The following is a 24,935-nucleotide window of genomic DNA, read 5'->3' on the forward strand; positions in this document are numbered from 1 at the left end:
CAATGAAATACTATTCAGCCTTAAAAAAAGAAAGAAGTTTTGTCACTGTAACACAGATAGACTGGAGAACATGCTAACTGAAATAAGCCAAGTACAGAAAGACAAATGCCATATATGTTCTCATTTACATATGGAATCTAAAACTCAAAGGAGCAGAGAGTAGAACAGTAGTTACCAGAGGACAGGGGTGAAGGGTGGTAAGGGGAATGGGGAGATGATGGTCAAAGAGTACCAAGCCTCGATTAAACAGGAAGAAAAAGTTTTTTTTCTTTGATATCTACTGCATGGTGTGGTGACTATAGCAAATAATAATGTACATTTCATAATTGCTAAGAGTAAATTTCAAATGTTCTCACCACAAAAAAAGATAGTATCCTAGGTGACAGATATGTTAATTAGCTTGATTTAATTATTCCATATCATATTCATAAATCAAAACATCACACTGTACCCCATAAATAAACTATAGTTTTCAACTTGTAATTTTAAATTAAAAATTAAAAAAACAAAATACAAAAGGTGAAAAGGCAACTTCTAAAGTAGTAAATGATTTTATATAGATAGATATACATACACACACACACAACTGAGAACTTGTATACAGATTATATGATCAATTATTGTAGATAGAGAAGAAAAAGAATCCCACAGAATATAGGGAAAATATCAGTATGCTTCCAAATACAGCATATCCTACTAATGCCCAATAAACATCCTGAAAAGTGCTCAACTTCATCAATCATCAGGGAAGGTATCACTACCCACCCGCCAGAATGGCTAAATGCAAAAGGCTAATAATATCAAGAGCTGGTAAGGATGTGAAACAACCAGAATTCTCAGACATTGCTGGTAGGAGTGTAATTTGGTAAAACTCCTCTGGAAAACTGTTCGGCTGTTATCTACTAAGGCTGAATATATGTAGGCCCTATGACACAGCAGTTCCAGTTTTAAGTATAACCTATCATAATGTATACATATGTTCACCAAAAGACATGCAGAACACTGATAGCATCACAATTGTAATATCCAAATCTGCTCCACCCAATATTCCATTTTGATATACTCACAAAATGGAATATTAACTATTATACAACAATGAGAAACATCTACAATAGGTGTTTGTTCAAAAATATTGAGCAAAAGAAGATAGACAAAAGAATACACATATGATTTCTTTTATATAAAGAACAAAAGCAGGCAAAACTCACATCAATGCTATTAGGAGTCAATGAAAATCTAAATTAAAATGCACGACTGAGATAGTTATTAAAACAATCTCTACTTTAAAGACTTTATATGTTTTACCTTTTCATCCCCTTGTTCAGGCACATGAGCAAACTTGCACAGTGGTCGCTCACAGCCACGTAACGTATTAAAATGAAATTTGCAATATTTATAGGGTATCATCAACCCTAGGGACTTCTGGAACACCTAGAAAATTAGAAAGATTCACTTTCTGTATTAACTGTAAAGCATCCACTATAGTTAAGCAAGACAGCATTTGAAGCAACACAAATTACATATACTCCAAAGAGTATCAAGATAACTTGTTTGCTAATTTGATAAGAAAAAATAAAACTTCAAACAATTTATATTTTCAAAAATAATTTAAAAATCATTTCAGAGTGATTTGTCTGGATTTTAAAAAATTTATCTTTGTGTAAAATATTCCATCAAGGTTATTCTCTTTTATGTCTCTTTTTTTTTTTTCACCAATGACAGATATTTATTGAGCACTTTTTCTGTGGAAGGCACCCTCTAGAAATTTATCATCTATTAGAGGGATGAAATACAGATGACAGAAAAACAACTACAAGACAGTATATTATAAGTGGTATGGAAAATGGCACTTTATAATTCTCATTTTTTAAGACTGTTTTTTTGGAGCAGGTATAGGTTCACAGAAAAATTAAGGAACAGAAATATCCCACGGACTCCCTGCCCCCACATATTTTACATAATTAAAAAAATGTACACATTCCTCCTCCCTTTTATATACCTGTCTCTATTTTACAAAAAGTTAATTCTATTATAATATGCACTATATTTCAGATGCACTTATTAGAACCAAAATTCTCCTTAGTTTTTCTGGTTAATAGAACAAGGCAAATGAGAGTTAAAACTTTTTAACTGCTTCATAAACTGCTTTATATCAGCAGCTTTCTCTGTCATCACAGAAAACTATTCAGCCTGTTTTTTCTTTTTGGATGTTCTCCCTCTGCTGTTTTCAACCTCTTGTGCTGTTTGTTAATATCTTCTAAGTCACTACTTATTTTCTACCTCTTACCACAAACCTCTATTCAAAATCCATATAATATCTGGAACTGCTTAAAAAATGATGATAGGCTGGGCACAGTGGCTCACACCTGTAATCCCAGCACTTTGGGAGGCCAAGGAAGGAGGATCACGAGGACAGGAGTTAGAGACTAGCCTGGCCAACATGGCGAAACCCCATCTCTACTAAAAATACAAAACTTAGCCAGGTGTGGTGGTGGGCACCTGTAATCCCAGCTACTCAAGAGGCTGAGGCAGGAGAATCTTGAGGCTGAGGCTCAAACCCAGGAGGCGGAGGTTGCAGTGAGCCGAGATCATGCCATTGTACTCCAGCCTGATGACAAGAGCAAGATTCCGTCTCAAAAAAAAAATTATATATATATATATATGGAAATAAAACCAAAAGGTCCAAAGTATTGGTTTTATGAAATTATTTTTTTAAGGGGAGGGTAAAAGAGGGAGTGGAGGAAAGTGAGGAAGAGGAGGGAGGAGAAGGAGGAGGAGGGGGAAGACAAAGAGACAGATTATTACTTTTTTAAAAAGTAGACTTACCCCCACATTTTTTTCCCTCTTAAATATTTCACAAGTTTCAGGATTCTGCAGCTTTAGGACAGAATGTTTTCCCAGAAATCTGAAATCTAGAAATGATTTAGAGTGACATTACACACCAATATGTTACAATTTATTTTCTTCATAACAATGAAATAGATGATCACTACTATCTGCTTTAAAGTTTCACTTTGAAATATTCATGTTCAATTCACAGACTGTGCTGCCATGTGTGTTCCTGTGAAATACAGTGTGATTTACATCTTAGGTGCCTTCAAGTATTTCTAGACCTGAATTTAAAATTTTAAACTCACTATAAGCTGCAGACAACTTTCTTAAAAACCTCACATAGCAGTATTGGGCACTGTATTCAAATGATATGTCTCTAAGTTAAATAGACAAATATTATACACAATGAACATTTCTAAGGGAAGAAAACTAGTGACAAATCCAGGTGCGATGTACTGAACTGTGTCCCCACAAAATTCACATGTTGAAGCCCTAACCCTCAATATGACTATATTTGGAGATAGGGTGTTTATAGAAGTTAATAAGGTTAAATGAGGTCATAAAGGTGGGGTCCTGAATCAATGGAATTAATGTCCTTATACGAATAGGCGCCAGCCTGGTGTGGTGGCTTACACCTGTAATCTCAGCACTTTGGGAGGCCCAGGTGGGCAGACTGCCTGAGGTCGGGAGTTTGAGACCAGCCTGGCCAACATGGTGAAACCCATTTCTACTAAAAATACAAAATTTAGCCAGGCATGGTGGTGTGTGCCTGTAATCTCAGCTACTCGGGAGGCTGAGGCAGGAGAATCACTTGAACCTGGGAGTTGTAGGGAGCCAAGATCACACCATTGCACTCCAGCCTGGGCTACAGAGTGAGACTCTGTCTTTAAAAAAAAAAAAAAAAAAAAGAATAGGCACCACAGAGCTTACACTCTTTCCTTGCACACACCAAGGAAAAGTTATGTGAGGACTTAGCAAGAAGGTAGCCATCTGCAAGCCAGAAACAGAGCCCTCATCAGAAAATGAACCCTTCTAGAACCTTAGTCTTGAACTTCTAGCACTGTACAAAATAAATTTCTGTTGTTTGAGACCTTTAATCTGTGGCATTTTATTATGGCAGCCCAAGCAAACTAATACACCAGGCATCATATCCCTTAATGTTGGTCTTTTAAAAAGAGAACTAGGGCATTTAAAAATGTTCTTTTCTAAAGATAAAAATAACAAATAAAAATAAAAGTATTTTTAATTTTAAATCATTTATTTTTTACTTTGGCAGCATCCAGCTATAATCTGAAACAAGCTGAAGTTTTTGCTGCATAGCTTCACAGTAATTTGCATTATGAAAACTGTAAGACTTTTTAAGATAAAACACATGACCATCATGAGCTTGCTGTTACAGTATACAACACGAGGCAGCATGAAGTCAGTACTGGGTAGGTATAGAAAAGTTAGGTGTGTGCTATACAACGTGATTTTATAGATTCTAAATTCATCCTTTAATGTAGTCTATTTTGTTCAAAGTACTGTTAATTATCAAAAAACTGACACAAGTTCTAAAATACATACACAAATACACTCCATCAAAATATATTTTAGATACAATCTGTAATTTACTCATACTACCACTATCACATAAATACAGATATTTCACACATTGTTCCATCAAAAGTACTAAGTAGGCTGGGCGTGGTAGCTCACACCTGTAATTTCAGCACTTTGGGAGACTGAGGTAGGCAGATTACGAGGTCAGGAGTTCAAGACCAGCCTGGTCAACATAGTGAAACCCCGTCTCTACTAAAAATACAAAAAATTAGCCGGGCATGGCAGTGGGTGCCTGTAATCCCAGCTACTCAGGAGGCTGAGGCAGGAGAATCGCTTGAACCTGGGGAGGTACAGGTTGCAGTGAGCTGAGATCGTGCCACTGCACTCCAGCCTGGGCAACTGTGTGAGACTCTGTCTCAAAAAAAAAAAAAGTACTAAGTAAAGGTGCACAGACTTTCTAATTTTAACATATTTTACATGTTTCCATTTTTCTTTTTTAATCATCTTGTTTTTGGTAGAAAAATCTCCTAGTTTCTATATTACCAAAAGCCAACAGGATTTCATTAAGAAAACAAATAGTACCATTCATCCAGGTATTCAGTATTGTGTCTTCTTGATGACCACTTAGATTCAAAGGAGGTACTAATAAGCACAGAGGTTTCGGGACTGGTGCTGCAAACTGACATTCGCCAACCATAATGTCGGCATTTCTAGAATCTTTGCTGTGTGAAAGGAAAAACTAACATCAGAATTTAAATGCATTTTTAAACATTAAAGTAATCCTTTGCAGATATTTCTTTTTTAAAAAAGTTTTTATTTTTATTTTTTTACAAATTGAAGGACTGTGGCAACCCTAGTCCAGCAAGTCTAACTGGTGCCATTTTTTAACAGCATATGCTCACTTACGTCTCTGTGTCACATTTTGGTAATTCTCACAATATTTCAAATTTTTTCATTATGATTTTATCTGTTATGGTGATCCGTTATCAGTGATCAATATTACTACTGATATTGTTTCAGAGCACCATGAAAACTAAGCCCTTATAAGAGGGTGCACTTAATCAATGAATGATGTGTGTGTTCTGACTGCACCACCAACTGGCTGTTCCCCTATCTTTCTCCCTCTCCTTAGGCCTCCCCATTTCCTGAGACAAAACAATATTGAAATTAGACCAGTTAATGACCCTACAATGTCCCCTAAGTAGTCAAGTGAAAAGAGGGGTCTCACATCTCTCACTTTAAATCAAAAGCTAGAAATGATTAAGCTTAGTGAGGAAGGCATGTTGATGAACAAGATAGGCCAAAAGGTAGGCCTCTTGTACCAAATAGTTAACCAAGCTGTCAATGTAAAGGAAAAGTTCTTCAAGGAAATTCAAAGTGCTACTCCAGTGAACATGTGAATGAAAAGGAAGTGAAACAGCCTTATTGCGGAAATGGAGAAAGTTTGAGTGATCTAGATGGAAGATCAAACCAGTCCCTAATACAGAGCAAGACCCTAACTCTCTTCAATTCTGTGAGGGCTGTGAGAGATAAGAAAGTTACAGAAGTATGAAGCTAGCAGAATTGGTTCATGAGGTTTGATGAAACAAGCCATCTCTGTAACATAGAAGTGCAAGGTCAAACAGGAAGTGCTAATGGAAAAGTTGCAGCAAGTTATCCAGAAGATCCAGCTAAGATAACTGATGAAGGAAGCTACAACAAACTGATTTTCAATATAGACAAAACTGCCTTATACTGGAAGAAGATACCATCTAGGACTTTCATAGCTAAAGAAAAGTTAATGCCTGGCTTCAAAGATTCAACAAATAGACTGGCTCTCTCCTGTTAAGGGATAATGCAGCTGTTAACTTTAACCATTTCAAAAATCATAGGGCCCTAAGAATTATGTTAAATCTATTCTTTCTGTGCTCTATAAATGAAACATCAAAGCCTGTACAACAGCACATCTGTTTAAAGCATGGTTTACTGAATATTTTAAGCCTACTATTGAGATCTATTGCTCAAAAAAGATTCCTTTCAAAATATCACTGCTCATTGACAATGTATTTTGTCACCCAAGAACTCTGCCAGACATGCTCAAGGAGATGAATATTGTGTTTTTTTGTTTGTTTGTTTTTTGAGAAGGAGTCTTGCTCTGTTGCCCAGGCTGGAGTGCAGTGGCATGATCTCAGCTCACTGCAACCTCTGCCTCCCGGGTTCAAGCAATTCTCTGCCTCAGCCTCCTCAGTCGCTAGGATTGCAAGTGCCTGCCACCACGCCTGGCTAATTTTGGTATTTTTAGTAGAGGTGGGGTTTCACCATCTTGGCCAGGCTGGTGCTGAACTCCTGACCTCGTGATCCACCCACCTTGGCCTCCCAAATTGCTGGGATTACAGGCGTGAGCCACCACGCTCAGCCTGAATGTTGTTTTTATGCCTGCTAACACAACATCTATTCTGCAATCTATGAATCAAGAAGCAATTTTGACTTTCAAGTCTTATTATTTAAGAAATACATTTAATTAGGCTCTATCTGCCATGGATAGTGATATCTCTGATAGATCTTGGCAAAGTAAATTGAAAACCTAGAAAGAACTCACCATTCTAGGTGCCATTAAAAACATTTGTGATTTAAAAGAGGTCAACATATCAACATTAGCAGTCTGGAGGAAGTTGATTCCAACCCTCATAGATGATTTTCAGGGTTTAAGTACTTTAGTGGTAGAAGTCACCGCAAATGTGAAGGACACAGCAAGAAAACTAGAACTAGCAGTGGAGCCTAAAGTTGTAACTGAATTGCTGCAATCTCATGATAAAACTTGAATGGATGAAGAGTTGCTTCTTACGGATGAGCAAAGAAAGTGGTTTCTTGAGATGAAATCTACTACTGATGAAGAAGCCATGAACATTGTTTAAGTGGCAAAGGACTCAGAATATCACACAAACTAGCTGATAAAGCAGAGGTAGAGTTTGAGAGGATTGAATCCAAATTTGAAAGAAGTTCTATTGTTGGTAAAATGCTATCAAACAGCATCACATGCCACAGAGAAATCTTTTGTGAAAAGAACCGTCAGCTGATGCAGCAAACTGCATTGTTGTCTTATTTTAAGAAACTGCCACAGCCACCTCAACCTTCAACCTTCACTCCAATCTTCAACCACCCTATTCAGTAAGCAGCCATCAACATCCAGGCAATTATGACTCACTGAAGGCTCAGATGATGTAAGAACTTTTTGGCAATAAAGTATTTTTAAATGAAGGTGTGTACATTTTTTTAAAGACATAATGCTATTGCACACTTAATAGACTATAGTGTAAGCATAACCATTCTATGCACTGGGAAACAAAAAAAATTCATATGACTCATTTTATTGCAATATTTGCTTTACAGCAGTAGTCTGAACTCAAACCCGCAATACCTCCAAGGTATACCTGTATATATTAAAATTCTTTAACATCTCTAATAGGTTGTTCCTGCCTTCTTAACTAGAAAACCAGCACTTCTTAAGTGGTTGGAGTAGAGGAAGGAATGGGGTGGTGTGGTTAAGATTAGAGCAAAATATTTTTGACCATGCTAAACAAAAGGTCTGAGGAGGAGTTAGGTTAGTGTTTTAATCCAGAAGAGGTCATTAAATTATTCTACTGATAATGTAATTAAATGAATTATAAATTATTCTTCAAGAAAAGTATATACAATAAGCCTATAAAGGTCTTTGAGAGCTTTCTCTGGGGAAAAGGTATTAAAAATGTTATTGTTTCAGGGTGACTGATTTAAACAGCTTTAATTGTATTTTAATATGTGAGATCCTACATAACCCATTTTACAAAAATTTAATTTGGACACTACTTCTCTAGAAAAATAACTTAAGCAAGGGGAGGGAAAGAAGTACTTCAGAGCTGATTAGTAAATACAAATGCATTTACTTTTTAGGAGAAAGGTTTACACTAACATTCAGATACTATAATGTTTACCTTAAAAATAATTCTAATAAGCTTTTTCAGCTTGTGTTTTCTGGGCCAGAGGAGAATAAAAGTAGTAAGAAAAGGGAGCCATACTTACAACAGTTGAAATTTAGTAGCATGGATAGAATTTAAGATTTTCACACAAAAAAAAGATCTTCATTTCTTTCCCCAACTTGGGATGTCACTTATATGTATTATCAGTATGTTCCCCGCAAATAAAACAAAAGCGGCAACATAAAGAAATAGAAATTATGAATTTCTACAGATGGAAGAGATTATCTATCTTTTATTTTTGATCAGATGACTGAAGCCCATGGTGATGTAATGACTTAACCAATAATTGTCACACTGGTGATCACTATGACAGAGTCAAGTTGATAAACCTTTGCAGGCTGCAGTTACACTATCTTAGTTTGTAAGCAAAATGATTGCAATAGAAAAAAAAAGTTAATCTTGTTGCTTTTTCTTTAGTATCTTCCTTTTTCTTTAGTATCTCCAAATGGTCATGAACCATACTAAACCTTCTATACCAATCTAATTCTTGTCTAGCCTTTCCCTTAACACAGTAGTTCTCAAACTTGAGCATGCATCAAAATCAGCTGGTGGTCTTGTTAAAAACAGATTGATAGGCCCATCGCCAAAGTTTGATTCAGTAGGTCTGAGATGGGACCCAATAATTTCAATTTCTGACAAGTTCATGCATGATGATGCTTCTCCAAGGATCACACTTTGAAAATTACTGCCTTAACATTAAAGGCCTCAGATATATCCATCACCTGACCTGGGTGAGCCTTGCCTCAAATGCAAAATGAGGGTGGTGGAGGATGGATCAGATGATCTTTAAGGTGTCCTCCAACTCTAAATGCGGTTTTATATGTTCCAGAGAGTGTGCTATAACTCTCCGTATGAATCACTGCATCCATGTAAGATCCTTGCAAACTGCAATGTGAGTCTGATTTCAGCCACTCTTATCTTCATAAAAGTCAAACATACATCATTTTTTCTTTTTATCACTACTCCTTATCTTTCCTCAAAAAATATTTTAATGACTCAAAAAACTTAGTGACAGCTTTAAGGTAATTTACAATACCCCTTACACCTGAGTACATCTGACACATTAATTAAAGTATACCTATATATGGCTAATGGCATATAGCCCAAGCATATAAACAGTAGAGAACAAAAAACATACTCAAGATACAAATTAGACGAGTGACTATTTTAAGTTATATAATTAAGAATTATGTTACAGACCTTTTGCGAACTTCATAAATATTTTCTTTTTCTTCTTTGGTAATCACTTTGTCTGTAAATCTATGCTGTGAAGAGATTATGGTTAAATAAGAACAAGTGAATGTCTCTGTATTACACACTAAGCTATGAGGCTTACTGGATTTATTATAATGTATTCGATGTTAATTAAACAACTAGTTTATGGCCAATCCCTAAAAACAATTCTATTCTACATAATTTAAAATACTGAATCCTGACTTTAAAATTTCCACTGCTGCTTAAGAGAAAAATTAATATAAGTCAAAACATTTGTCCAGGTTTTGATATCACCTTTAATTACCCAAGTCGCTATTTCAAATCATTAGGTAAAACTTAAGTTGAGTTTCTTTTTATTCAGAAAAAAGCTTGAGCTTTGAGTTATTTTAAAGCGGTATTTGTGAACATAAAATTTATTTTTCATAAGAAATATTTAAATGTGTTTTAAATATAACTATACTTACATTTCACAAGTAGCTGTTTTGAAATCATGATTTTCCAGTCATAAGAAGGTTATACATGTTCAAATACTAAACTTTTGAAAAAACAGTCATCCACTAAAAGAATAAAATACCTAAGAATACAGCTAACCAGGAAAGTGAAAGACCTCTATGATGAGAATTATAAAACACTGCTCAAAGAAATCAGAGAGGACATCAACTAATGGGAAAACTTTCCATGATCATGGATAGGAAGGAGCAATCTCATTAAAATGGCCATACTGCCCAAAGTAATTTATGGATTCAATGTTATTCCTATTAAACTATCAATGACATTCTTCAGAGAACTAGCAAAAATTCATATGAAACTCAAAAGGAGCGCAAATAGACAAGGCAATCCTAAGCAACAAGAACAAAGCTGGACGCATCATGTTACTGACTTCAAACTATACTACAGGGCTACAATAACCAAAACTGCATGGTACTGGTACAAAAACAGATACACGGACTAATAGAACTGAATAGACAGCATAGGAATAAGGCTGCACACCTACAACCATCTGACCTTCGACAAAGCTGACAAAAACAAGCAATGGGGAGAGGACTCTCTATTCAATAAATGGTGCTGGGTAACTGGCTAGCCACATGCAGAAGACTGAAACTGGACCCTTCTTTTACCATATGCAAAAATCAACTCAAGATGGGTTAAAAACTTAAATGTTAAAACCCAAAACTATAAAAGCCTTGGAAGACAACCTAGAAATCTTAGAAAACTACAAAAATCAACTCGAGATGGGTTAAAAACTTAAATGTTAAAACCCAAAACTATAAAAGCCTTGGAAGACAACCTAGAAATCTTAGAAAACTACAAAAATCAACTGAGAAACATAAAACATAACAAACTGAAGGAACTACCATGTTCCTGAATGAGAATACTAGAGTTAAACATGTTGGTTCTCCCCAAATTAATTTATACATTAAAGAAATTACAATGTGAGTTTAAAGCACTGTTTAAAAAAAATACATGAGAGAGAACCACCCAAAAACACTTTACTATTTAATATTTTACTTACTATTTTTCAAAAAATTGATAGTATGCTATTGGTGTAAGGACTAGCAATCAATGAAACAAAAGAAAAGAAACAGATCTATACATAAAACTGAAAATATTCAATATGGCACTTGAAATTTAGGAGGAAATGATTCAATAAATGGTAGAACAACTGGCTAGTTAATTGGATGGAAAATAAGTGTGCTCCCAACTCACCATATGCCAAAATACCTTTTAGGTTCATTAAAGATTTCATTAAATTAAAAATAAATTCTAAAAGTAGAAAATAAAATAAAATAGCAAAACAAATCAAATATATAAATGAGTATATAATCTGGAGGATTTGGAAAGCCTAAGCATGACACCAAAGGCAGAAACCATGAAGTAAGATATCAATAGGTTTGACTACAAATATTTTAAATATTTTCATATGTTAAGAGAATAAAGAGTACAAAATGTCATCTGCTAAAACAAGGAAAAGTTACATTGTTTCTATATTCCTTCTCCTAAGATAAATTTTAGTTTGATTAAAAATTTAAACATAATAAATAACACCAAAAAAACCTAAAAGAAAATATGAGAGAAAATTTTAAATGTTGAGATGGGGAAGAGTTTCTCTAAATCTGACTTGTAACTCCTATTATGAAAGAAAACTGACATATTTGATTAAATAAAAATAAAAGGCTTTTACAAGGTGAAAAGCTCCTAAACTAAGTCAAAACAAATGAAATCCAGGAAAAGGTATAGCCACATATGACAAAGAACAGATAAGTTTATATCATGAAACGTTCCTACAAGTAAAAAGATCAAATCCGGAAGAAAATGGGCAAGTGGGCATGTATTAGTCCATTTTTATGCTACTATAAAGAACTGTCCAAGACTGGGTAATTTATAAAGGAAAGGGGTTTTAATTGACTCGCAGTTCAGCATGGTTTGGGGAGGCCTCAGGAAACTTACACAAGGTGAAGAGGAAGCAAGGCACCTTCTTCACAAGGTGGCAGGAAGGAGAATGAATGCAGGAGGAACTACTAAATGCTGATAAAACCATCAGATTTCATGAGAATTCACTATCACAAAATAGCAAGGGGGGAACTGCCCCCATGATTCCATTACCCCCACCTGGTCTCTCCCTTGACATGCAGGGATTGTGGGGTATATGTGGATTCAAGATGAGATTTTGGGTGGGACCACAGCCAACCATACCAGGACATAAACAGCAAGTTCATAGAAAACAATATAAATGGCTTCTAAAGATGTTTAACTAGACTCATAAGAGAAATGCATATTAAAACTAAAACAAAGTCATTTATAAAAATAGGCAGATGGACAAAAAATTAATAATGAATTAGTGTGTGGGGAGAAAATGGCACTCTCACACAATGTTGTTGAAAGTATACATCAAAGCAATCTCTGTGAAGGACAATTTGACAACTCCACTTCTAGGAATTAATCCAAAAATGCTTGCACATATGCAAAATGCCTTATGCTCAAGGATGCATAATGCAGCAATATTTAAATAGCAAAAAAATGGAAACAAACCAAGTGTCCATCAGTAGTGGGACTTGTTAGAGTATATTCATATAGTAGGTAATTATACAACTATAAAAACAAGACATCATTACATACATTGAAAGGAAAAACATCTCAAGCAAGGTAAAGAACAGTATGCTACCATCTGGATGAAATTCAAAAGAATTCACAATGGGTGTACTTTGAGAAATGGCAGAGAATCTCCTATTGGGGTAACTCTTCTGCAGATAACAACCATAAACCCTGGATAAAATATTTTTAAACTACCTGAAAACCCTGGAGAGATATGAAAAGCAGGCAGAACCTAGAGGGAAGTCTACACTCAGAAAGATGGAATGCCACTGGGTAACTGTCTTGTTTTTATGGCTGTATACCCAAGGGCAGGCCCTAGTTGGAACCACTTGGGGAGAACAACAATTTGCCCTACTAACAAAGAACCAGAAGAACAGAGTTTGGGGTAAAATCAGAAAATGAGGCTAGGAATCTGGGAGAAAATGTAACAGACAAAGTCCCCAAATCTACTTATAACTTGACCCAAATCTCTAGCTGATCTCTGAACAATATGTATGTAACGTGGATTCCAAAGAGCCCGGCTAAGACTCAAAGAACTGAACAAACATTTCAACTGAGTCTAACCGCAGGGGAGTAATCTGGAGGATGAGTTCACCCAGGTTAAAACCTAACATGCGACTACCATATAGTTCAGCAGTTACAGCCCATTTATTCCAGAGAAATTAAAACACATAGATACACAAAAACCTGTACATGAATATTTATAGATAGCAGCTTTATCCTGTAACAGTCCCAAACTAGATATCCATCAATGAGCAAATAGCTAAACAAACTATGGTACACTCATACCATGGAGTATTACTAAACAGTAAAAATGAATGAACTATCGATATATGCAATGATTTGGTTGAATATCCACAGGATTATGCCAGGTGGGGAAAAAAAAAAAGAAACCAATCTGAAGAGGTTACATACTGTATGATTCCATTTATATAATATTCTTGAAATGACCAAATTATAGAAATGCAGAACAGATATGTGGTTGTCCAGGATTAAGGAATGGGCGATGGAGGAAAGAGAGAAGAAAGTAGGTGTGCACTATCAAAGGGCAACATGAGGGATCCATGTGGTGATGGAAATGGTCTGTAATATCTTGATTGTATTAATGCCAGTATTCTGGTTGTGATATTGTACTGTGGTTGTGCAATATATTACAATTGGGAGAAACTAGGTAAAGGGTACATAGATATCTATGTATTATTTCTTATAACACAGGTGAATCCACAATTTATCTCAACAAAAAGTGGGATGGTGCTGAAACAGTATTTATGGATAAATATATAGCACTAAATGTCTCTATTAGAAAATAATTAAGAAAATAATAAATCAATGACCTTGGCTGCAACTTTAGGAAGCTACAAAAAGAACAACAAATTAATCCGAAGTAAGGAGAAGGAGGAAATAACCAGAGCAGAAATCAGTGAAACTGAAAACAAAAAAGCAACATAGGAAAAAAAAAATCAGTAAAACTAAAGCTGGTTTTGTTTTTAGAATTATCAATTAATAATCCTCTAGCCAACCTCTTATGAATCTACATTTTAAAATGCCAAAACTATAGAAATTATTGGTGGAGGGAGAGAGGTATGACTGTTAAGAGGTAGCATAAGGGAGATCTTTGTGGTGCTACCATAGCTCTTTGACTGCAGTGGTGGTCACATAAATCTGCATATTTGATAAAATACACTGAGCTACACAAACATATTTTATCAATATCAAATTCCTGCTTCTTATACTTTAAGATGTAAGAGGTAGGGGAAAACTAGGTGAAGGCAACATTGGTCCTCTCTGAACTACCTTTGTAACTTCCTGTGAATCTCTATTTCAAAATAAAAAGTTAAAAAAAGTACACTAGTACTTTATCAGGAGCCCAACAGTAGAATCATAAAGTAATTACTACTAAGGTAAACCTAAAAATTGACAAGTGATACACAGAAGAAAAGAAAAGGCCTCTGGAAAAGAATCATTCACACACACACACGTATATAATAGATACACACGCACACACACGCACACAGGCGCATGCGCGCCCCTACCTTTTCTTCTTTGAGTCAGGTCTTGCTTTGTTGCCCAGGCTGGAGTGCAGTGGCCCGAACATGACTCACTGCAGACTTGACCTCCCAGGCTCAAGCTATTCTCCCACCTCCACCCTGCCAAGTAGCTGTGACTACAGGTGGATGCCAGCATGCCTGGCTAATAAAAAAAAGAATTTTTTTTTTGTAGAGACAGGGTCTCACTATGTTGCTCAAGCTGGTCTCAAATTCCTGGCCTCAAGTAGTCCTCTCACCTCAGCCTCCTAAAGTGCTGGGATAACAGGCCCGAGTCACTGCACCTGGCATATTGATCTTTTATTTCTCACTATACATGTGTGCACTTGTACATACATACATACTTGTACACACATACACATGTAGTGGGAAGTAAAAGATCAATAAGGAAGCATTTCTAAAAATTTACAGTCAGCCATTTACAAGAGCAGAAAAGCAATAGGCCAGGCATATGTCCCATAAGTCAATCTATTTACCCTGTAGTGTTCCTAAAATGTAAGAGAGAGATGAAAACAAGTTTGTTAATTCCCAAATTTGGGGGCCAGACATCTTAAGAGCAAATATTACTAAGTCTCATATTTTGTAAAGGGTTAGTACTTTGAAGCCTACGATGGTATTAGAAGGATAAATATATAATCCCCCTTCCCTCAAACAAAACAAAGAAATCATCCCATACTAGGAAGCATGGCCCTCAAGTACTATGCTACCTGAAAATTAAGGAAGATCAAACGATTTTCAGTATTATAGTGTTTTCTGAGGCAGAAAAATATGTAATATTTTATTTAGAAAGACTTTCATAGGTTTGTGGCAAACTTCAGATACTAAAAAGCTAACTACAGTATGTAATTAAACAGTACATCCCATTTTCCCAGGCAAGGAAAATCTTTTTTATACTATGCTTACACCAAATATCAAGGGATACATCCCATGGCTACAGCGACTTGATTCTTTTATTCAATAAAGGGAGTTATACTCGCCACCCGATAGCACTGTTAAGATGGATTTATGCATTACCACTATTTAAGACCAAGAAATAAAAACATGCAAAAGATCCCCTAGTACCTTTTCATCCAAGTCTGAACCTTTTATTTGTTCACTGAAGTCTCCCAGTGTTTCATTTTCAGAGGTCTCATTAGCAACTTCTCCTAAGGAAGTGTTTGCATCTTTGGGATCATGTTTTATTTCACTTGCTGAAAAGAAATAATATTCAACTATAGAAACTTTAAAGACAAAATAACTGAGTTATTCAAAGGCTGTTGTAAAAAATGACTTAGAATTCAGAGGCTCTTTTAAGGTCTAATGTGACAAATATGAAGCAGAGTTTTCAGCGAATTATGTAATAATTCCTCTTTATTAAAATAACTCCATTATATTATATAAAAAGAAACAGATATTTCAGAATTTTTCTTGATCATCTTAAGAATTTTTAACTTTAAATATATTTATTTTAAATATACTTATAAAATAAAATATATTTTAAATATACTTGTAAAATTTGAAAGTCAAAGTAAAATTAACTTTCATACTAAGTTATGCCCTGTGAAATAAAGATTCAGGTATTTAAACTTCTGACTACCTGTTAACTATATATATATTTTTTTGAGACAGAGTTTTGCACTGTTGCCCAGGTTGGAGTGCAGTGGCGCGATCTCGGCTCACTGCAAGCTCTGCCTCCCGGGTTCACATCATTCTGCTGCCTCAGCCTCCTGAGTAGCTGGGACTACAGGTGCCCACCACCAACCTCGGCTAATTTTTTGTACTTTTAGTAGAGATGGGGTTTAACCATGTTAGCCAGGATGATCTCGATCTCCTGACCTCGTGATCCACCTGCCTCAGCCTCCCAAAGTGCTGGGATTACAGGCATGAGCCACCGCCCCCGGCCAACTATAAAATTTTTTTAAGCAACTGAGATTTAAAATGTGATAAAGCTAAAATACATATTTCAATTTCAAAATAAGATGACAAACACTGCTGAGGTTAGTTACCTATCTTTTGTTAGGTAAAGCCTAACAAAGTTATTTATTAAATAATCAAACAGAAAATATCTCAATCTGATCTTCCAAACAGTCAATTAAAACAGAAAAATTGACAAACTATAAAACATATGGTCAACAGACCCTAAAATGAAAAGTTTCCTGTTCTAATGAATTCATCTTGACTAGGCCTGCATGGAGATATAAAGAGATGGTTCAATATTGCATATGCTGAAAATGTCAACTTTTACCTGCTGAGTTGGAAGCACAGATGTCTGGCTTTATCGGTCCACAGTCCAGTACAGGAAGTTCTCTACTATAAAGCAAACAGAGCTTAAACATTATAACAGATTCTAAGCAAACTATCTAAACATTATCTCTAAACATTATATAATAATCACTTTAGCTTCTGGTGAACATCAGCTCAAGTCCTCCAGGGCAGAGTACTTACTATAACGAGACTCAGAACCCAGTGCACCTGTGTGGATTCTTTGTTTGGCTCTTTAATCACATATGCCTCAACTGTTAGGGGGTGCTGCCACTCAAACTTTGTTACTGAGAGCTTGACAACATATACAAAGCATGTAAAACTCAAAAAAGTATTACATCAATACAAGATAGTGTTTACTCTTTTTTTTTTTTTGAGATGGAGTTTCACTCTTGTTGCCCAGGCTGGAGTGCAATGGTGCAATCTTGGCTCACTGCAACCTCTGCCTCGTGAGTTCAAGTGATTCTACTGCCTCAGTCTCCTGAGGAGCTGGGATTACAGGCATGCATGCCCAGCTAATTTTGTATTTTTAGTAGAGATGGTGTTTTGCCATGTTGGTCAGGCTAGTCTCAAACTCCAGACTACAGGTGATCAACTGGCCTTGGCCACCCAAAGTGCTGGGATTACAGGTGTGCGTCACCGTGCCGGGCCAATTTCTACTCTTAAGCAGGTATATGTATGTCATATGGTCAATGTCAAAGGAAGACAGCTTGAAAGCAGCTTAGTTTTTTTTTGGTAGTCCCTAAAGACAACTTAGAGTCTAAAGATTATGTAGAACAGAGTTAGACCAGTCTGGGTTCAAACACTGTTCTGCCACTTGCTGTATAAACTGTGGCAAAACTACTTAACTTCTCTAAGTTTAATCGTATCTGTAAAATGAGAATACCACTAACCACAAGGTATTGTGAGGATTAAATGAGATAAGATGTCCTTAAAGCCAATATCATAGGCCCAACAGATGAAAACTACATTTATAGAAGCCACTCAAATACAAATGGCCAAACACTATTCCATTTTTAATCACTTAGACAAAAATTTAAAACACATAAAAGTACACAGAACAAAAGAAACACTCATAATCCCACCATTTGTTCATTTAACAAGTGGATAAGCATATCCTTCAGCACTGCGACTGCTCACTGGTTCAGAATTACTTCCTAGCCAAGAAAGAGGAAAACTAAACAAAACATTTTGTATTTACCATTCTTTGAAGTTTGGAAAACAAAGTATTTTTTCCCAACGTAAACCCTAGGAACAGTAAGTATAAAGGACGGGGAAATAATACAAACAGAAAACATACACAAATGCAAATCTTTCTCTAACCTGGACCTTTCTACATTCATATCTAGCTATCTACTAGAATATTTCCATCTCAGTATCTCAAAGGCCTCTTCAACTTAAAATGTCTAAATCTGACCTCCCCAATATAGCTCTTTTGCATGGGAGATGGATGGTAATGCTCTTCTCCCACACAAAAGATGGTATGGTAATGCCATAGGAGATGGTATGGTAATGCCATGGATGGTAACGAGATAAAAGAGAAACCAGGTATCAACCTTAACACCTCCCTCTGCCTCACCCCCATCTGATGAATCAATATTCACTTCTTAAACCTCCCTCAAATTCACTCCCACTTCTGTGTAAAGTCACCACATTCTTTCAGCTTACTACAATAGGTCCCTGTCAGTTTATCCTTCACACCAGAGCTATAATTATTTTTAAAAGTAAATGTGATCAAATTATCTCTCTTATTTAGAAGCCTTTCCATGAATTCCTATATGCTTAGCATAAACTTCACACTCACCATAAATTCTAGTTTGCCTAGGAAGGTCTGTTTACGCCTGTTGTCCTGGCATATTAACAGCTCCTATGTCCTCAAAAGCTTTGCAATCCAGAAGGTAAATTCTATGGTCATTTTACTCTCACAGCCCTTCATGACAGTTTTTGCACATTCTGTAGCTTCATTTCTTGCTATTTGAACACCAAGCCATGGGACGTTATTTTGGTGTCTCAGTTTTCCTCAACAATTAGCTAATCCCTACTTATCCTTTAGTGATCATTTTAAATGCCACTTTCACAAGGAGGTGTTTAACATCTTGCACTTGTCCTATCATTTTATGGTACATGCTTATTTGCCTCCCTAAAAGCACTGTGAGGACAAGGCTTATATATGTCTAGTTGTTCTCTACACATGCAGCACCTAACATATTCTATGCTAAGGAGACCCAAATGAAGATGCCGCTCCCCTTTCTAGCAATTCCAGTACAAGGTGAGGCTCACATACAAGCAGACATAATATACTGAGATATGTGCCAAGATAACTACTGGAACAAATTCCTGGAATAATATCTCAGATGTGATTTGATGGATAACTGAATGCAAAGAAAGGGACTTTCAGATAAACATATGCAAAAGGCCTAAAGTACATGGTGCATTGTAGAAACAGTGAGCTGCTTGCTATGCTTATCTTTTATTAGCCTTTCACCCCACTTTCCTCCCTCCAATACCATAGTTGCCAAAGAGGGAGTGGATACAGATCCACAAAGAGCCTTAAAAAGCCATGCCAAGCAATTCAGACTATCCCCAGGTGGCTGAAAGCCAGTGAAACACCCTCAACAGTTACTGGCAGATCAATTTCTATTTAGAATATCACTATGACAAAAGATATATTAAGAGAGTTTAGGAAGATTAACCAAGAGCTCATTACAATAATCTAGGAGAAAAATAAGAACATAGAGAGAACTGAGAGGAAGGAACAGCCATGAGAGGTATTGAGGTAATAACATGAACAGAATTAAGTGACTCAATAGAGAACTGAGGGATGCTTCCTTGGCCTCTAATTATCCCGAAAGTTCCATTCATAAATAGGTACAGCAAGTATATTAGTTTAATTTCCAAGTATTAAGATAGTATTTATAATACTGCTAGTATAATCTATATAGATGTGGGAAACTTTTTACTATGAAAATAGCTAACTTACAAGGAAGGTAAAATTACACATGCAAACTCTCGTAAGAAACAGTTTATTTTTGTCTGGAATTTGAGAGACAAAAAGTTAAATTCACTGAGGTGAAAAAAAATCACAAAGTGAGCAAAATTGTAATTTACACGAATATTTTACAGTTTTGCATTGGTGTAGTTACAGTTCTGAATTGGTAAAATGAAAAAGGGAAAAATGAAGGGAAGAACAACAAAAGGAGATAAAAGAGATTTGGATGAGGCTACAGAGATACAGATAAGCAAAGAGAAGATCTGAGTAAAAAGGAGAGGACAGAGTAAAACAGGTTTAAGCCAACTCTGAAGAGCCATACAGATTACATCAAGCTTATTCTCTACCAGAGCACTTTTCATGTGGATAATGAAATCTATTTAGTGGGTCACAACCAAGAAATTTTTTAATGAAATCGAATATGAAATATAAGACTATATCAGTTGTAGCAAGGAAAATAATTGTTTTCATAAACCTATAATTTCATATATTTATAAATATGTACCAGATTGTAATATAAAACAGATCTTCATTGAGGATAATTGGCAAAATAGCTGGAAGATGATTGCTTTAGAATAATTACTATCAGAAAAAGTCTGAAAACTATTGCCCAAGGAAAAAGTTTAGGGTTTAGCATAGTGGCTCACACCTGTAATCCCTACAATTTGGGAGACTGATGTGGGAGGATTGCTTGAGTCTAGGAATTCAATACTAGGTTGGGCAACACAGTGAGACTTAGTCTCTACAAAAAGAGAAAAACATTAGCCAGGTGTGGTGGCATGCACCTGTAGCCCCAGCTACTTGGAAGGCTGAGGTGTGAGGATGATTTGAGCCTGGCAGGTAGAGGTTGCAGTGAGCCATGATGGCATCACTGCACTCCAGCCTGGGCAACAAAGCAAGACCCTCTCTCTCTCTCTCAAAGAAAAAAAAAAAATTCAGAATGTCACTGCCTCCTTTTGAGATGCTAATTGTGGTCAGTATTCATTTACTTACAAATACCCATATTCTGTTTCTGGATAGAACTGCTACAAATTTACTGGGGCACATATTATGCAAGTAGTAGTGGCCCTAAGCAGAGAAATATTATAGTATCCAATTCATCAAGGCAGAGGTTCCCTAGCCTGATGCCACACTGTACTGTTAGGTCTCCTGATATTACAAATGCTCAATCAGGTACAATACTGTTTATTCCAGCAAAGACAAAGAATAGTTTACGTGACCTGAAAGAGAAAAGAAAAAAACTCAGAATAGTGTTTCTTAATAGTGTCCACCTGCTACTTTAAAGAGGCAGCAGAGATGAGAGGAAAGGGACCTCAAGTAAAATAATGTTCTGCAGTAGTTTGCAGAGTAATTGAATTAAATATATAGGAAGAACCAAAATGCCGCTCTTCCAGCATGCTGTTTTGCAGAGCAGGGACAGACTTTGGAGCAGGTTGCCTTGAGTTCAGATGTCAGCTCTGATACTTGCAAGCTGGGTCCTTTAGAAAGTTAATCACTTTGATTTAAGTATAAAAATAGGGTGAGTTTCAACCTCAGAATTGTTTCACTAAATAAGTAATGTATCTAGCACAGGGTAGACATTAAATATCAGTTCTTAAGATTAAAATTTAGTAAAAATTTAATTTTTATAAAAATTTAATAAAATTTTGCAGTAAAGTTAGAGCACATTAGATACTCAGCGAAATGGGACAATGAAGAAAAGTAAGTTTCATAAAAGACAATGAATCTCAATATATAAGGGAGAGAAAAAAGATCTTTATTTTTGGTGGAAACCTGTTTTTTGTTTTTGTTTTTGTTTTTTGTCATTTGATGGTAAAATTGGTAGTAAGACTACTCTACTCCAGAAGTCCTCTCTTGGGGAACAAACTGGGATTAAGTCAGACTCTGAGAAAGTAAGTTACTTGAGACAGGATATACTTTGCCCAGCATAGATCTAGGCTAGACATGGGTCTAATGAGACTCAAATGCCTGGGCAAAAGTGGTAGGCTTTTATTTTCTGTGCATTGGTACCAGATATTTATCCCTCAGAACTTTATTATTTACTGGCTCCAGAATCTACAATGGCTGCCTATGGATTTGAGACCAAGTTGTGAAGGTGGTAAATAACTGATCCCCACTGATCACCAACATCAATTCCATACAGAATTCAAGTTTTTGTGCCTAACTTTCCAACCTCCTTAATCTAGCATCACCCTACTTATAAAACCTTATTTCCCACTATTGTTCAATGTCTACTTGCTTAAGAAAGAAAGGATTTACTGTCTCCATTTACATGTAATCTAATTCAAGCACTTCAGAAATGGCCTGCAATATTCTCAAATAGGAATTGAAACCTTAATTCTCCTTCCCATCTCAATATATGAGGGACTGGACTTGCAAATAAAAGTAAGACATTGACATTTCCCACCCTCACGAAATCCAACAGTTTAGCAAGTGAGAGATTAAATTATACCACCATGAAATCAATGCCACAACTAAGGTAGCATAAGGTGCTATGGGAATGCATAAGGGATTTCCACCTCTGCCTGATGGAGTCAGGAAAACCTTTAACCTTCCGTACACAATCATGCTTACATGTACTTTTGCCTTTCTGCCCACATATTCCTCATTATTTCTCCTTCCCTACCAAACTTCTTTTCTTCTTCTCCTTTGTCAATCTAAACAAATCCAAACTTCAAGGATCAATACAAATTTTTGCTTTTCCAAGGTATCTTTCATTCTTCTCTTTTCTAAACTACTACTCTTAGTACTTCAGTTTATATACTTTTGTTTAAAACACATTAGTCCCTCACTCCTCCCCACTCCTCCCTAGCTATATAGCAATTCCCCTGAATTTTTGGCAGACACTTAAAATCTCAACAATCCACCGTGTGGTATCATTTAACTGATATTTCAGCATATAATAATCCTATGTTCTAGTACAGATTAACTGTCCAGCACTGACTATTACAGACATTCTCAGATCATTTCCAATGATACAGCCTATTTCAAACATTTTACCAATTTCAGCCATTACACATTTCCAAGCTCATCAGTTCAAGTTTTAGTGAAGGAGTTCTAGTATGCTTCTAATGTTTTAGATTTTAACATGGACTTTCCCCACTGCGGAGACTAAAAACAAATAAGCATTCTGTCATGACTTAGACACCTTACAAATTCTCCCCAATCTGGTCTGAGAATATTTTCCCCAGTGATTAAGTCAGCTCAGGTTTGTCTACTTGTTTTACCAAAAGGGGCAGTCCAGAGTTTCTGACAATATATGGGCCTTGCCCTTTCATCTTCTACTTTTATTCCTGTAAAATAAAAATTCATTCTAGCAGGCTTCAGCCTCTCAGTGTCTTAGAAGGGAGAAAAGGGAGCATATGAAGTAGCAACTGGCTGGTAAAAGGGACATAGCTGAAATTTGAAACTATATTTTAAGCTTCATTTAGTTCTAGAACCATTAATGAGTTTCTGTGCAACTACTGATAGAATCTCTGGTTATCAGGTCTTCATTTTTCCCTGTTAAGGTTTATCCTAGCACTGTGGATGACTACAAAACTAGTATTTCCAGTGCAGAATAAATATAAAAATATTAAAATAATACAGAGAAAATGTTCAAGTTTGTTTAAAAACAGAAACTTTAGAGGTAGATAAAAGGCAAAGAAGAGCCAATAAAAGTATAACTGATGCTTTTGAAGTGAAGAAAAATGAAGTTCAAAGATAATAACAAAAAAGCTATCTGAAATAAACACCTGATACTGCAAACCAAAATGGCTAACCTTGTCTCAGGAAACACTGATATGTAATTACCATTCCCAAGGTGGAAAACAAGAAGAAACAATAAAGGCAGTTTAAAGTGGAGCAGTGGGAGTATTAGTTTGGCCTCAGAGTTTTTTACTACAACACATAATGCCAGAAAGCAGGAGAGCAATGTCTACATAGCTGTGAGGGGGAAATACGTAAACTAAGAATTTTACACACAGACAACCTGCTCTTAGACAAATAATTCTCATGCACCCAAGATTTTAGGGAACACAGTAATTATGAACTCTTCTTAAAAATATTTCATTGCTCTGAAATCTAGCCAACTAAGTGATGAATCAAAATAGTCAAGATTAGGCCAGGCACAGTGGCTCACACCTGTAATCCCAGCACTTTGGGAGGCCGAGGCAGGTGGATCACTTGAGGTGAGGAGTTGGAGACCAGCCTGGCCAACACAGTAAAACCCCGTCTACTAAAAGTCCAAAAAAAATTAGCCAGGAGTGGTGGCATGTGCCTGTAATCCCTGCTACTCAAGAGGCCAAGGCAGGAGAATTGCTTGAACCTGGGAGGCATAGGTTGCACTGAGCCAAGATCTGCCACTGCACTCCAGCCTGGACGACACAGCAAGACTCCCTCTCAAAAAAATAAAAAAAAATAGTCAAGATTAGAGGAAAGTAAAAAGGACTGGTGGTAGCGACTGAATCAATTTAAATAGAAAACTAATAGTGAGAATCTTTGGAGTTCAGATTATTGAAGGAATGCACATGGCACAAGGCTTAGTAATACAAAATAAACTTTAAACAAAAAAGTGGGGTAGGCAATATTAGGAGAAAAAGTGTGTACAAGTATGTTCATCTTTCATATGAAGAAAGCAAACACTGCTGTCTAAAGTTGGAAAGCAATTTTTATAAGTGAAGCTAAAACTCAAACTTTTAAATAATTTTCCTCATTAACTTGAGAACTTCAAGAAACTAATTTCTTGTGGTAAAGAAGTATATTAATTCAGCAATCCATTTCATTCCACTTTCATTTCTCTGCCTCTTTTGGTTAAGTGTAAATGAAATTATCTTTAATGTTTTTACTAAAAAATGGCATGATCCAATTTTTTCTAGTATTATATCTATTTATATATATAGATAAATGTCTGGAATGACGCATACAAATGGCAATTAATTTGTTACTTGGGTGGTGGAATTTCCCCCCCAACACCACTTTTTACTTTAATTAACATGTATCACG

The 24,935-nt window shown here is 36.0% G+C and overlaps 1 protein-coding gene across 1 annotated transcript in view; it reads right to left on the reverse strand.

Annotated features, from left to right (window-relative positions):
• TOPAZ1 (testis and ovary specific TOPAZ 1) overlaps positions 1–24,935 on the reverse strand; it is a 92,543-nt gene that overhangs the window by 62,402 nt on the left and 5,206 nt on the right. Inside the window, exons 3-8 of the mRNA XM_038004087.2 lie at positions 16,947–17,008; positions 15,785–15,912; positions 9,570–9,634; positions 4,957–5,096; positions 2,827–2,912; positions 1,306–1,431 (exon numbers count right to left, since the gene is read on the reverse strand). Of these exons, the coding sequence (XP_037860015.2) occupies positions 1,306–1,431; positions 2,827–2,912; positions 4,957–5,096; positions 9,570–9,634; positions 15,785–15,912; positions 16,947–17,008 (607 nt within the window). The remainder of the gene's footprint in view (positions 1–1,305; positions 1,432–2,826; positions 2,913–4,956; positions 5,097–9,569; positions 9,635–15,784; positions 15,913–16,946; positions 17,009–24,935) is intronic.

The sequence above is a fragment of the Chlorocebus sabaeus genome, chromosome 22 (assembly GCF_047675955.1).
Source record: "Chlorocebus sabaeus isolate Y175 chromosome 22, mChlSab1.0.hap1, whole genome shotgun sequence".
Taxonomy (NCBI): domain Eukaryota; kingdom Metazoa; phylum Chordata; class Mammalia; order Primates; family Cercopithecidae; genus Chlorocebus; species Chlorocebus sabaeus.